General features: G+C 36.5%; 2 protein-coding genes across 4 annotated transcripts in view; one reads left to right on the top strand and one right to left on the bottom strand.

Moving 5' to 3' along the window:
* NT5DC1 (5'-nucleotidase domain containing 1) overlaps positions 1 to 15,835 on the top strand; it is a 147,230-nt gene that overhangs the window by 14,653 nt on the left and 116,742 nt on the right. The window contains exon 6 of one of the 2 annotated variants that reach the window (XM_015137316.3): positions 1,243 to 1,324. In XM_015137316.3, coding sequence (XP_014992802.1) covers positions 1,243 to 1,324 — 82 coding nt within the window. 2 annotated transcript variants of the gene reach the window in all.
* On the bottom strand, positions 2,311 to 10,361 carry COL10A1 (collagen type X alpha 1 chain). 2 transcript variants are annotated; one of them, NM_001194546.1, is given in 3 exon segments: positions 2,311 to 5,347; positions 8,685 to 8,853; positions 9,400 to 9,474. In NM_001194546.1, coding segments are annotated over 2 exon segments (2,043 nt in total). In that variant the 5' UTR covers positions 8,839 to 8,853; positions 9,400 to 9,474; the 3' UTR covers positions 2,311 to 3,458.

Raw genomic sequence — 15,835 nt, forward strand, 5'->3', positions numbered from 1 at the left:
AGTGAGACTGTGTCTCAAAAATAATAATAATAATAATTATCATTTTGATAATAGAGCACAGTAATGCTTTATTTATGAATCAGAATTACATTTATGTGTTGTGAAAGTTTCCATTGATCAGTAGTTTGGGTATGTTTATAGAACTCTTTATTAACACAAGATGGAGTCAGTTTCTCCTTTGGTAGTTACTACAAGCAAAGCTATCAGTCTTTAAATATTTTGGAGTTTGTATAATTAGATATAAATATCTAGTAGTCTGTCTTTGTTTAGATAGGTCACTGGTTAACGTTTCCAAGGAAGCAAAGGATCATAGGGTCATTTATTTTAATGTAATGTTTATTTGCTGTCTGATTAAAAAGAAAATCTTAATGAAAACAATTTACATTTTGGATTTGGAACCTCATTCATCTCTTCTATTGAGACTTACAGCTCTTCCACATTGAAATTCAGGTTAAGTGTGCACTGAATTCTACAGTAACTAGCTTTTGGGGTTTTAGAATGTCAGTCTTCTTAGTCCCATTGATGCCATAGTATGTTATATAACACATTCTGATGTCCCAGAAGTTATATAACACTGTGAATTTGCTGTGTTTAAAAAATATTCTATAATTTTTAGGCTTTATAATGAGTGGAAATTTTTATTTTATTTGGGCTATATGAGCTATATTAATTTTTAGGGATATGTATGTGTATATGTAGCAGTCATTTTCATGGAAGATTTCTTTTTAAAAATCACATTTAGAAGAATGATAACTTTATTATGTTTTCTAAAATATAAACTTCTATCAAAATATAGTAATATAGATGCTCCTTAACTTATGATGGGGTTTTTTCCTGATAAACTCATCGTTACGTCAAAAATACTATAAATCCATTTAATACACCTAGCTTACTGAACATCATAGCTTAGCCTAGCATATCTTAAACATACTCAGAACACTTCCATTAGCCTACTGTTGGGCAAAGTCATCAAAAAAAAGCCTATTTTATAATAAAGTATTGAAAAGCTCATGTAATTTATTGAATACTGTACTGAAAGTGAGAAACAGTGGTTGTATGGGTGCTTGAAGTTAAGTTTCTACTGAATGTTTATCACTTTTGCACCATTATAAAATAAAAAAAATATAAGTCTAACCATCTTAAGTCAGGCACTGTCTGCATTGTAATTGTTTGCCAGCATTTTTCACTATGCTTAAAAACTGAATTATTGCATTTGTTACATTTGGAATTGTTTTTCAGCAGAACAATGGTCAAAAAACATTTGATTTTTGGAAGGATATAGTTGCTGCTATACAACACAATTATAAAATGTCAGCTTTTAAGGGTGAGTATCGTGAACAGGGGCCTTCTAATACATGTTTGTTAAACTATGTTTGTCTAGTGAATTAGTTGGAAAGCAGGTACTTTGCTGTGTATCTTACTTAGGATTTAATTTGAGCTTAAATATTATTATAAAGTTGGTTCTGCCTACATTTTCAGAGGTCCTTTTATTTGTGCTGATTTCATGGCTCTAATTGCCCATATTCCAAGCTATGCTGTTACACTCTCTTTTACCATGCCTGCCACGAGGGTCATTCTGTGAGTTCCCTAGAATCGAAGTCCAGTTTTGCTTGTTCCTGGTTTGGGCATGAGGGTTGGTGACTTGTCATCATTAGTGTAGTAGTTATAGACAGGTGGACAAAATGTCTGCCAGCAGAAATTTTGTTCTTGTTGCTTAAGGAACAAAACTGGCTGACCCAGAATGAGGGCAGAGATGTCATCAATCTTGAGCCCAGAGTTTTGCCTTTCCAATCACAACTTTGCTTGGATTATACAAGATTGCTTCTCTAAGGAGTACATAGATGCCTTTATAGTATGTTACCTCAGTGACTTGAGCCACATTGTCCTGATTCAACTAATAGGATGATGGATGCTCAAAAGTAGTATTTTTCAGCTTAGAAAAAATGTTGCCTTTTGATTGACATAAAAAATTGCTTGCCTTTTTAAAGTATAATTTAAGCCATCAAAACAATTTTAAATATCATAACTAAAAACATGTCAAGACAATAAATAGTAACTGCAGAATATTTGTTCAAACTGCATATTTCTCTGTCACCTGCTGCTTTCCCTCCCAGGAGAAAATTACAACTTTGGGGTGATTGTGTCATTTTTCTATCCCTAGTCATCAGCCCTTGACCCTGACTCAGATTGCATGTGGTTTTGTGGGTACCTCTTCACAGTCAACACTGAATGGTTGGGTCTGTGGGAATAAAGATGCATCCCCAATAGAGGGACATATCCATGACAACTGTAAAAGCCACCCACCACTTTATTGTCCTGCTTTTTTATTAACTTTGAACAATGAAAAGCCTTGAAAGAATGGTTGAGAACAGCAAATTGCTGCTTTCAGATTAATTCAGTGTAAAAATCTATTGATGTTATTTTATTGCGTCGTAAATAAGGAGTAGGTAAAACATTTTGTGCTTTAATAAGTGAGGCACAGCTTAAAAGTTTTAAACAGCAATATAAAAATACAGTACAGAGCATAAATAAATAATATATCTCCACTTCTAGTCGAATTTTGAAACCCTTAGTGTTAGTTATAACTTCACTTGAATGGGAGGTACAAGGTACATGTGCTAATGTTCTGTAAATCCAGAAAATCGTATCACATAAAATTCAATAAGGAATTAAAGAAATCAAATTAATCACACTTGTGTTAAATAAATAAGAATAGGTCAGATACCTGTTTCCAAGTTATGCTGGGTATATAAAAAGCTTCTCTGCAATCATAGAAAAGTTTGTAAAGATTCATTGATGAAAGCACCTTGCAATTCAGATGAACTTCAATACAATATTGTGGGGCTTTTTTATGTAAGAGCTTTAAAAAGTATATATGCACCTGTATATTTGAATAGATATTGATGAAAGGGGCCATACAGGCCTCAGAGTAATGCACCATCAGAAATACTTCAGGGGATACAGTGTCTTTTAAATTTGAATATTCAAGTATTTAAGTTCTATGAAGTTATATGATACCTCCTGGATGTTTCCTAGAAGTTCTGTTATTCATAGTTAGAAACAGGCTTTTTTAAAGAGGAAATGCCAAGTTTCTCAAATCAAGTTTCACATAACTTAGAGCTCTATTTCTGTTTTGTTTTTTTTTTAATGATGGTTGTTTGTTTTTGCTGTTGTTGTTGTTTTTTAACATAGCAGGACTTCTTTGGTGATAAATATTGGAGAAAACCTTAAAGAGCCTTAAGACTGCTGACTAGAAATTCATGAGGGGCTTCACATACATTTTTACATTGCTGCTCACTTTTCAGGGGGAAAGGTTGTGAGTCTGATAGCTCAAATCTGTATCAGAAAATAAAAATTACATTCTTTTCAGCCTACCTCCATATGCATTTTATAGAGTGGGGCAGAGTTGGAGAATGCTTTTTCTAGCACAAGATTTAGATTAGCTCTATGGGGTGTACTCACATTGGAGCCACTAGGAATCCTGAGAAAGAGGAGTGGACATACTCAGAGGAGTATAGGCCATTTGACTCGGCATTGGGCAGCTGGAGCCACACCTGGTCATTTTCTGTGAGATCGATGATGGCACTGCCTGAAGCCTGATCCAGGTAGCCTTTGGTGTATTCATCATAGGTGTACATTATAGGGGTGCCATTCTTATACAGGCCTACCCAAACATGAGTCCCTTTTACATGCACGTGGTACGAAAAATAGTATATTCCTGGTATCCTACAAGTAAAGATTCCAGTCCTTGGGTCATAATGCTGTTGCCTGTTATACAAAATCTTATCAAATGGGATGGGAGTTCCTATTGCTGGGTAAGCTTTGGAGAGAATAACAGTAAAAGCAGACACAGGCATTCCTGTTACCCCCTGGTTGGCACTAACAAGAGGCGTCCCAGAAAGACTGGGCCTTTGGCCTGCCTTTATAAAACCCTCAGGCATGACTGCTTGACCTGGTGGGCCTGGAGGCCCAGGGGGTCCTGGAAGTCCAGGCTCTCCAGAGTGGCCTCTTGGACCTGGAGGCCCTGGTGGCCCAGTGGGTCCATTGAGGCCCTTAGTTGCTATGCCAGCTGGGCCAGGAGGACCGGGATTTCCTGGATCCCCTTTAGACCCAGGGAATCCTGGAATGCCTGGTGGCCCAATAGGGCCTCTAGTGCCTGGTATTCCAGGGGCACCTCTTGGCCCAGCCTCTCCATTGTGTCCGGGCATTCCTTTTGCTCCTGCTGGGCCGACAGGGCCTGGGAGACCAGGAGGTCCTCCAACTCCAGGGTCACCTTTTGGGCCTGGTAACCCTGGGTTACCCTTAGGACCATCGAGACCCGGTTCTCCTGGGTACCCTGGTTTTCCATCTGACCCAGGGGAACCCCTTTCACCCTTAGCCCCAGGGTATCCTGCAGGGCCAGCTGGCCCTGTCTCACCTTTAGGGCCTGGGAGACCATGGTTGCCCGGGATGCCTTTTGGTCCTTGGGGTCCCATATTCCCAGGGGGTCCAGTCAGACCTGGCTTCCCAGGAAGACCTGCTGGCCCTTGTTCCCCTTTGGCACCTGGACCCCCAGGAAGGCCAGCAGGTCCTCTTTGTCCCTTCAGACCTGGCAAGCCTGGTTTCCCAAAGCCAGGAGGCCCTGGGGGCCCAGCTATTCCTGGAGCCCCAGGGAGACCTTTTGTTCCTGGAATTCCTGGCTGACCCGGGGCTCCAGCAGCTCCTGTCTTCCCAATACATTCTGGCCCTCGTTCCCCAGGAGGGCCTTGGGGACCTGGTGGGCCAGTTGGTCCCATTTCTCCTGGAAAACCTCTGTCACCTTTGATGCCCGGCTGTCCTGGAACCCCATTTTCACCTCTTTTTCCCACTCCAGGAGGGCCCGGTGGTCCTGTGGGACCCTGAGGGCCTGGAAGACCCCTCTCACCTGGACGACCAGGAGCACCATATCCCATTTCCCCTTTCTGTCCATTAATACCAGGGACTCCTGGTGCACCCTTTTCTCCAGGAAAGCCCCTGGGTCCCGGGGACCCTGTGGGTCCCTGTTGTCCAGGTTTTCCTGACACAGAAATTCCAGCTGGTCCAGGGATTCCAGGTGGTCCCGGTGGGCCCCGTGGTCCTGGAAGGCCAGCTGGTCCAATATCTCCTTTTGGTCCGTATGGTCCTCTCTCTCCTGGTTTTCCTGGGAGTCCTGGCACACCTGGCTTCCCTACAGCTGATGGTCCCGGTGGTCCTGGCAACCCTGGCTCTCCTTGGAGTCCAGGACTTCCATAGCCTGGTTTTCCTGGTGGTCCGGAAGGACCTGGGTGCCCTCGGGGTCCAGCAGGGCCTGGTGGACCAGGAATACCTTGCTCTCCTCTTACTGCTATACCTAAAAGACATACCCAACACACCCACCCATAGAAGGGGATGGTTAGTGACATTAAACATGAATTGGGGCATGATATTTCAGCGTCATTTATTCCATGTAGACAGAACAGTCTGAAATGGTTTTAGATTATATGTTTTATTTTGTTTTAAAAAACTCTGCTGGAGAAGATGGTTTCACAAAACCATGGCCACCATAATACTTTTATCCCATGACAGTGACTCATGAAAATGAGCTGGGATTGAAGAATTCCTCTAAAATAAATGCAGCGGAGGTAAATTTAGTACATTTGTTTTGGGAAAATCATGTACAGAAAAGGCAGAAAAAGAGTAGTGCAAAATAAGTGAGAAAATGTTTAAGAACTATAAAAATTTTCCATGCCAAAGCTACCCTGTCAGACATAAAAGAGAAACAGAATTAATTCTGATTTATATCTGCCATGCCCCTGCTGAACACAAGTTAGATTTTGGTTGATTTACTTTTGCCTCAGAATATACTGTGAACTCTTCTACTCTCCATTATTGACTTAAAATTGAAACAAAGAACTAGAGAATTAGACATAATGGGTGAAGTACATAAAATAATATTAAAGTACTTACCTAAATACAAATATATATTGTTTGATTTCATAGAGCTGTAAGTTCACTTGACCTGATAAACTAAACTTAAACTAAAAATCATAGTGCCTGTGATGTGAAAAATGCTACTGGGCCATAAGTATGGGGAAAGCACAGGGTAAAGATGTTTCTGAGATTTGGAAAACATTTGGTGTATATAAATGCAGAGCAAATCATTAAAACAGATATGCCGAAATAGAAAAATAATTGTTTTAGATGGTTTTTCTTGTACTACTTAGAGTTATATTTCAATTTGAAAACATAGAGCTTTCCCCACGGATTTTCAGAAAATGACATCAGGAAAAAGACTGTGAGAAAAATTAATTTATGTAAAAGATTTCCATATGTTAACAAATATTTCACTGATTGTAGAGTACATACATGACTATATTATGTATAAGTGGATGTTGACATATTGCAAATATGGAATTTTTTAATGGGTTGGAGGAATAAAATAGTGCATTTTTTAAAATGCCACTATGTTAGATTGAGGTTTGCTTCAGAATCTGATTATAAGGGTCATGTTCACACTAAAAATAGATGTCTTAGTCTGATTGGAAATCTGTTTTACTGTTAAAGAGGAGAAACAAGTCAATGGAAATGAGTGCATTGGGCATCATCCGAGGCTAGAACTCCAGTGACAGGGCGAACTTCGTCACTTGGAAGATTGTCTTTAATGGGACCTTAACTTCTCAGTGCAAGAAAGAATTTGACTTCTATTGAGTGCTTGGGGAACAGCCCCTGTTTCTAGGTTGTCATCTGAAAAATTTTTCTTCATTCAAGATTAGGGTGGCACAATCCTCAAGGTAAAATGACTACTTACTACTATTAAGTTGTTTAAATGCCACAAAGTGAAATCGTGATTGGTTGTGTCAGAATGTGGCACGTGCATCTGCCCAGCAGCTGTGGAATCCTCTGCAGCATAATTTAGTATGTTTTGACAGAACTCTTTTTTAACCTGTGTTGGATAGATATGCCTAGGAATTATATAGTAACTCTTTGAATTTCTTTTATCAACTTAATGTTTTACTTGTGTAGACTGTGGGCTTTTGTGTTTGTTACAGTGCATTAATGCCTGCCATGGATGATAATGTAGTTGAGTGGCCATCTAAAAAGAGACTAAGGTGGATTTAGTAGTTTAAATACAACTCCTGAACTTTTCATTTGTTAAGATATTTTCATTTGTTCTGCAAAAATAGCCAAGTTAACGGAGTATATTAAGAGAAGATCAAAGTATTTTTAACCTTCTAAAATAGTGCATTTTCTTTTTAATTCAAGATTGTTTATTATGCTCTTATTAAGGTATTAAAAAGTCTGAATTTGTGATCATAGAAACTATTGAATCCAGTGCAGTGCTGTTTGTCATAGCATTTCAAATTGTGTTTGTTGCTTCAAGTAAAGCAGAAAGTCCCTGTGTCTTTTATTTTTTCTCTACTAGCTTTTAATTTTTAAAATTTTTATTTATATTTTGAGACATTCGAAAGTATCTGTTGTATACCTATGCATTTATTTTCAAATATTGTTTCCTTTTGTGAAATATTTTAAATTCCATCTTTCTTCTTAAAAAGATAATTCTGTAAGTTTCATTTGCTCAAAATGGTTGTTCCCAAAAGCATAATATTTAAAGTTTGTAACAAATATCCTTAGCTTTGTTTACAATATAAAATATATAACTAAAAATATTATGGAAAGGGAATTTGAAGCCTACAGTTAGTTTATATCATTCAGTAGATATTTTATAGGCAGTCATGTCATTTGCTATTAAATAAAATTAGTGAATATGAGGCCTAGAAGTTGCCCTTCTTTGAGAACCTTAGTGCTTTACATGTATTATCTCAGTACTCTTCAAAGAGTAACCAAGAAAGCTGGACAGATAAGCAGCAGATTCAAGAAGAAAGTTAACTTATTGAAGGCTATATTAGTAGCTAAAAGTAGTAGAAGTAAAACTAGGAGTAACAGAAATAGTAGTAGAAGTAATGGCAACGCTTAAAGCACTTTACAGGTATTAATTCATTTAAACTTCGCAGCAGTCCTTGAGATAGCTGCTCCTTATTTTACAAATGAGGAAACTAAGGCATGGGAGGACAAGTAACTTACCTCAGGTCACACAGCTTGTACATTATAGTTAAGTCTCTGCATTTTACCACTAAACTATATTAAAAATATGTAAGTAATTATGAGAATTGCAGTTTCATTTGCCTGCTTGACAATTCTCATAATTACATTTGTTCATTGTTGGGGTGAGCATGAAATATTTTTGATAAAACTCAGTTTTATGTCTGTTTGTGAGCTAGTTGAATTAGTTTTTAAAGTAAATGTTTAAGTATTCAGCTAAATAAACCAGCTATCTTCTTTGTACAATTGGCAGTTATTTTTAGCTTAACATGTTTAAACTTTATTAATTTTGATTAGATCAAGATTTCTGGATTACGTGCAGTTATTTGTGCAAAAACGGCATCTGAGAAAAAGATTTCTACACACAAAAGTTCTTAATTTTCTGCAGGTATATCTTTCTACTGTATTTTCAAGTATATCCTTTCTACTGCAATTATTGGATATTCTTATTCTACTTTTTTCACAGATCACTTTGTTGTAATAATTTGGGCTAATTCAGAAGTTTAAAAATAACACCGAAGTTAAATACATTTTGTAAAAGAGATTATTAAGATTATAGAAGGCAGCAACCAACTTGTTAATAGAACAAAATATACAATTCAGTTTACCTTTACTCTTTATGGTGTAGGGAATGAAGAACTGTGTCTTGGTGTTGGGTAGTGGGCCTTTTATGCCTGTGGGTGTTTGGTATCGTTCAGCGTAAAACACTCCATGAACCAAGTTCAAGGATACTAGCAGCAAAAAGGGTATTTGTGGCAGCATATTCTCAGATGGATTCTGAAAAACAGAAAAGAATAACTTTATACAGCATTGTTATTAACCTATTTTGTTATTCTCATGTTTCACAGATGAGTTCTTTATACAGTTATCTACTTTTTTAACCTATCCTATATGTTTTTAATATGTGCCATAAATAAATGAGAGATCATTTTTTAGTTATGTGAATATATGTCTTAGTTATTTTTGGAAGCTATACTCAGGTAATCAAGTAAAAATAAAATGATGTACCTAAAGCAAAAGAAACAGAAATTAGGATTGGATGTCTGTATTAAATAATCCAGGATCTTTGACACAGCTTGAAATATCTAATAGTTTCAAAATACACTGAAATTCAGATTAGGGCAAATTTTTACAATTTGGTTTTATTAGGACTATTATCTATAGACTGATGCAATAAGAAGTTTCTGAGTGCATTTTAGTAGAAACCCATTTTTTAAAATCACTTTAATACTTCTAATGCTTGAGAAAACTCTAGTACTTAAATTACTGAAGTTTCTTTCCAAGCAAGTTAACATGAAAGTCCGCCAGTGAGCATACACTTACCTGGGTGCTGGGAGTTCCTGGAGATGGTGCCTTGGCAGCTTTCTGAAGCCTCCTCTGCCCAGGTGAGCAGTGCAGAAGGTGCCTCTCCAGACATTCTCAGTGGTATTTATACTGTTTTTCTCTTGCTACATGAGGTTACCCTGAGCTTAAGCTCCTCCCCTCAAAGGTGGTAAGCACTAATTATGGTGGAAAGTTCTATTGGGCAGGCACACAAGATCAGGCTGGGCCCTCCTTTTCCTTGTTTTCTTATTGAAAAATAAACCCTTTGTCTTAAATATATATTAATCGTTTTAACCAGAGACTGTCTTTTTCTGTGATTTTATTTTATTAGTTATTACTCTAGTGTTTAGGCTGGTTCATGATAGAATGATGATACCCCCTTTTTATTTTTGAAAAGCACATTCTTATGTTGTTTGGTTGATATTATATAATATTTGGTCGCACGCAAAAGCGGATAAAGAATTCCTTGAAAGGGGTAGTGGATTTAAACTGTCATCTAAATTATTGAGTTATTACATAAAGTTATCAATGTGTCTGTTAATGTTCATAAATTTTTGTGAAAATAACTGACCCCAATTCGTAATTACTTTTAGGCTTACGCAAAAGAAAGAAAATGGTGAAAATGTAGATACGCTGTTTTGCATATCAGAATTTTAGTGTAAGCCTTCAGAAGTTAATAAGAGAAATTTAAAATATGATAGCATATTAAATACTTCAAATTTTTCAGACAGGGGAAATTTGAATAGTAGAGTGAATTTGATAGTTGAGTTAGCAATATGATTATCCTGAAGGATTTAAATCCGTCATTCACAACACTACGCTATATTCAGTAAATGACTTCAGATTTTCTTGCTTAAATTCGGATTTACTTTAGAGTTGCAGTAGAGTTTGCAAAAACCCCTTAATTTGATAATCTCATATTATGTTAATTTACATAAGATTGCTGTGTTTATTTCAGGAGAAAAAAATCTTCAAACTTGGCTTTCAGTTTAAAAAAAAAAATTATTGGCTTAACTTGCAGTTTCCTTTAGGAATCATCCCAATTAGAAATATTTTTTCCTCAAAGATGGAAGTAAACATTATTGTTGTCAATTTCGGTAGTTAGAGTCTGTTTAACAATGTTGGGAAACCTTTAAAATAAGTTTTTAGGATCCTAAAAAGTCTAATAAAGATGGGAAGTTGAGAGTCCAAATTTTTTATCTGTTTAAATTTCATCATTTTGAGTCAAAATCAAATTGACTATACAGGTGAACTGGTTGAGAAAGACAGTTCCTTATACAGGCATAGCCACATCATTTTTCTACCTCCACAGAATTAAAGTAGCATGAATTCAGGACTCATCAATAATTGAAATAATTGAAAGTTTGACCAGTGAATGAAATAAAGATTTGTCCTTTTTCTTTTCCCTTTCCCTCCCCTGCAAGCAACTTTCTGTGTTTTAAACAAAGCCTTGTATAGCCCTTTGTGGAAATGTAAATGGATAAGGCATCTCATTGCCTCTGTCCTGTCACTTTTAAGCCTTTTATTGATTGCCATATTTTAAAAAATCTACACTGTTATATATGTCTCTGTATAATACTCATAGATATGTGTAAGATGTTTCTTATAGCAGTTCAGAATAACAGAATAGGAAAGTTTATATTATAATCATTCTTTTGTCATTTGGAAATTATATATGGAATAGCTTTTGTAATTATAATATGTACTCTGCTACATCTGTCGGAGACTACAAAAGACAAGTGTGAGAAAACACCTGCCTTCTACTGGCTTATGGTTCATTTGGACACAATTTTGAAAAAGTAGGTGAGGTAACTTTGTGGATGCTTTTGAATGCTAGGTTGGAGAATTTATTTTGAAAGGAATTATTGAAAACATATGTTTTAGTATTTTGTGTGTATATATGGTGACACACATGCACATACATATTCCTATTTGCTTATAATTGAGAGTGATACCCTGTTAATTGTCATTCATGTGAACATTCAGAAGACTAATTCTCAGCTCTTAATACATAGCATTATGCCCCCATGTATACCATTTGTTCATCTGTGGCTATTGCAACAATTTTCAGAGCCTTTTACTTTAACCTCTCTGGATGTCTGTTTTTTTATCAACACAATGGAAAGTTTGGACTAGGTGGTTTCTAAGCTCCTCCAAGTTTTAAAATTAGATTATTCTTGTGCTTGAGGTATTCTACTGTTCTCCATGGTTAGACGGTAGACTTGGCTCCAGTTAGTACTTAACTAGAGACACAGAAAAATCCATACTGGGAGGTTGTATGTCCTCTTTCAGGGATATGTAAATATATGTGGGTATTTGTCATTCTATACTCCCCTTTAGTTTTGGAAAATGCGGTGTCCTTATTGAATAAGCCTTAGACATTCAACCGTTTTTGAAAATAGTGTACTTATTTCAGCACAAGGAATCTGACTGCTGTTTGCTTTGTTAGTCACATAAGAAGCCCTGTCTTGTCCAAAACAGATTGTAGAATCAGAATATTTTCTAGCCACACCCCACCCAATTGTGTATTTAAAACTATTTTTACTCTGGGTGTTTACTTGTAGCTGTTTGAAGTGACTAGTCTGTGGCTTTGTGAAGGAAACCCATTCCACTCAAAACAGAGAGCCATACTCTTTAAACTCTATAACCTGTGTGATTTTTTAAAATATCAAATATGACTGATGACTTTTTTCACATCTATCAATTAGCTACTGTTAAGCTTGCCTATTCATTTGCACATCTGTGGATCATTAATTAATTCATCTTATGTTTCTTAAGTGCTTCTTAAGTGTTAGGCGTTGAAATAAATATTGGGTGAATAATATATATTCTATACCCTTAAAGTGTTTACACAGTGGTTCTCAACCTCTTTTCCCCGCTTCTGCAGTCCTGAGGGAAATGGCACAATTCCTTCAGCCTTTGAGGTTCATTAAGATAGTGGTGGTTCAAAGACTGTATTTTTATAAAGCTCCTGAGGTGATCATGATGGCCTTCTAAGTTAGAATGTGTAGTCTGATGTCAGTGTTCTGTCATCAGCTTGTTAATATTAGTTACATTGTTTTTTGTTCCTTGTGCTCATATGCTTTTTAAACTTTTTTACAGAAAACTTTAGTCTTTTATAGAAGTAGTGAGGATAGTTACAATAAATGCCTATATGCCTATCATTCAAACTGATCTCAACTCACTGTCACTCAGTTCTCCTTTCATTCACCACGCCTCCAGATTTTGAAGTAAATCCCATATATTGTATCAATTCACCTGTGAATATTTCAGTATATTTTTCCAGAAGATAAGGAGTCTTTTTCCTTTAAAACAATGTCATCATCATATTAAAAAATCAGCTATTTCTTAATATCATCAAATGCTGTAGTTCACATACATATATAGACATGTATACACACAAACATGTATATATACATGTCTATATTATATATATAGAAACATACATATCCACGTATATTTTTTATTGATTGATAAATTGTTCGTTGAAATTAGGTTCATGAATTGCCATTGATTCATATATCCCTGTGGTCATGGTTTGAATATATTCCCCAAAGTTCATGTGTTGGAAGCTTAATCCTTAATGTAACAGTTTTGGCAAGTGGGATCTTTAAGAGTTGATCAGGTTGTGAGGACTGTGCCCTCCTGAGTGGATTAATGTTGTTATTGTGGGAATGGGTTAGTAGTTGTGAGTGGGCTTTATGTAGAAGCAAGCTCGGCCCCCTTTTGCTTTCTTGCACACTTTTGCCCTCTTTTGCCCTTCTGCCTTCTGCCATGCGATACTACAGCATAAAGGCTCTCTCCGGATACTGGTGCCGTTCTCTTGGACTCCTATCCTTCAGAACTGTTTGCCGAATAAAGCTCTGTTCATCATATATCACCCCGTCTGTGGCATTCTGTTATAGCAGTGTAAAATGGACTAAAGTACCTGTTACGCTAGGTGTCTTGTGCCACTTTTTACTCCCTTACAGTTTATGTGTTGAAAAACTGTCATCTATCTCATGCAATTTCCTGTTATCTAGAATTTGTTATCACTTAATTTACTGCTCTGGAGATTGGTAGGCAAATCTAGAGTTTTCACCTGATTTCAGGTTTGAGATACACACATTTACTCACACACAGACACAACACACACAAATACATTTTTTGTCAAGAACGCTTTATAGAGAGTCAATGATATACTTCTGTCAGGAGGCCCTTAATTGCTGGTGTCTCTTTGGTGTTACCAGACATTGGTAATTGCCTAGAGTCAATATTTTATTGTAGGTTATAAAATGGCGATATTCTGATTTTATCATTTGTATTTTATTTATTAGCTAGGATATTTTCTATAAAGAAAAACACCCCTTCATCAACTATTTGGTTACCCTGAAGTACAGTGTGTATAGAAAAAGCAGGAGAAATGCCTTTACCAGCATTTAGAACAATAAGCTGCTCCTAGCATCCTCCACAGGTGTAGTGAGGGAGGTGTGTGTATTTGAGTATCATTATAAACATTGAGTTTATAATGTATTATGTGTGTTTCAGTTCATGGCACTTATTAATCTTACTGTTGTTCAGAATTTTTTACCCATTTTTGGCCAGTGAGAACCTCTCCTCTTCCAGTTGGCTTGTGAGTTCTTTTGACCATAGTCCCAGTAGTTTTTTTTTTTTAATAGCTTCTTTCCTTCTAATATTTTATACCTTTCCTGGCCCAGATCTACAATAAGACATTTCTCCACAGACTCTTGGTTTCTTTTGTGGGAAATAGAAACCACAATCTGAGTGCCTAGATGTCTGGGTCCTAGGGATGCACATTGCTTCTGGGTTGGTCATTCTCTCTAGTGAACAGAGATAAGAAATGTATGCACAGGATGTTCATTAAATATAAGAGACATGATAGCTTTTTACTGATGTAGCCAATGCACATTCAGGACCACAGGTGTTTACTTAATGACCTCAATCTTGTATCTGTAGCTCCTTGGTCCCATGCTAAAAACCCCGTACTCATGCCAGTAACATAGTTGTTCATTTGTTTATTCCATGATGCTCACAATTTCTCAAAATAAAAATACTAATATTCATACCAGAACATTGAAAAAAATGGAAGCTGTTTGATTATGTTTGCAATACTTTTGATATTTTCACTAGAGGTGCATTACTGTACTGTGAAGTCACGTGACACAGTTGATTCAATGTGGTAATACTACCCACTCAGTTCACTGTTAGGTTTGTTTCATTTTGCTTTTGATTTTTAGGAATGCTCTTTTTAAATTTAATTTGTTTCATACTTTCCTAAAGTACATATGTTTTCTGTGGTGTTCTGATAAATGTTTAACAACCAACTTCAGGGTGAAGAAAATGTGTTTGCTGATCTCCGTGGTGTGGTCCGTTTCCAGACAACCCGATCACAAAATACCTGAACGTTCACCAAGGGCCAATATAAACCAGCTCCAGCAAACATTGTATATTTCTGAAGTCAAATTTATAAAACAAGGAATATTCAGAGAAGGGTAGCCTCTGTTACTGACCTATCCATCCTATGTTTCACCTTCCTTCTGTATGTAACTATTTTTTTAAATTGGTTTGATTTATCCTTTTTATTAAAAAATGTATCATTCATTTATATCCCTCCCAGCTTCTTAAGTGAATGGCATCACAATGTACATACTTTATTTTGTAAATGACTCAGTTTTTCATGACCCAACCTGAAGTTTTATTGAATGTAACAGTTTATATTGGAGATCACTGCATAACGTTGTGTAAAGATAGTCTGCATTCGTTTTTACAGCTTCATAGTACTCCATTGTATAGATTCACCATAGTTTTTTCAACCATTGCCCTATAGATAGACATTTGTGTTATTTCCTGTCTTTTGCTAATACAAATACTTTTTTTTAACTTTTAAATTCATGGGTACAAGTGCAGGTTTGTTACATAGGTAAACTTGTGTCATGGGGCTTTATTGTACAGTTTATTTCATCACCCGGGTATTAACCATAGTATCCATTAGTTATTTTTCCTGATCCTCTTCCTCCTTCTACCCTCCACCCTCTGAAAGACCCCAGTGTGTGTTGTTCCCCTCTATGTGTCCATGGCTTCTTACCATTTAGTTCCTACTTACAAGTGAGAACGTGCAGTATTTGGTTTTCTGTTCCTGTGTTAGTTTGCTAAGGATAATGGCCTCCAGCACCATCTATGTCCCTGCAAAGGACATTATCTTATTCTTTTTTATGGCTGCATAGTATTCCATGGTGTATATGTACCACATTTTCTTTATCCAGTCTATCATTGATGGATATTTAGGTTGATTCCATATCTTTAACACAAATACTTCATAGTGAATAACTTTGTTTGTGGGTGTGTGGGTGTATATATAGCCTGAATATCTTTCAGAGAGAGTCATGGAATGGGGATTCATGGCCCTGTTTCCCCTCAGCATCACCAACAGGATATG

The sequence above is a fragment of the Macaca mulatta genome, chromosome 4, assembly GCF_049350105.2.
Source record: "Macaca mulatta isolate MMU2019108-1 chromosome 4, T2T-MMU8v2.0, whole genome shotgun sequence".
Lineage (NCBI taxonomy): Eukaryota > Metazoa > Chordata > Mammalia > Primates > Cercopithecidae > Macaca > Macaca mulatta.

What these genes read in the sequence shown, in the direction of transcription:
- COL10A1 (XM_077998885.1), bottom strand. Translation starts at nt 8,838, where the DNA reads ATGCTGCCACAAATACCCTTTTTGCTGCTAGTATCCTTGAACTTGGTT. An exon ending in CTACACCATAAAGAGTAAAG is followed by an intron (nt 5,348 to 8,684) that starts GTAAACTGAATT and finishes TATGTCTTTTAG; the next exon opens with GTATAGCAGTAAGAGGAGAG.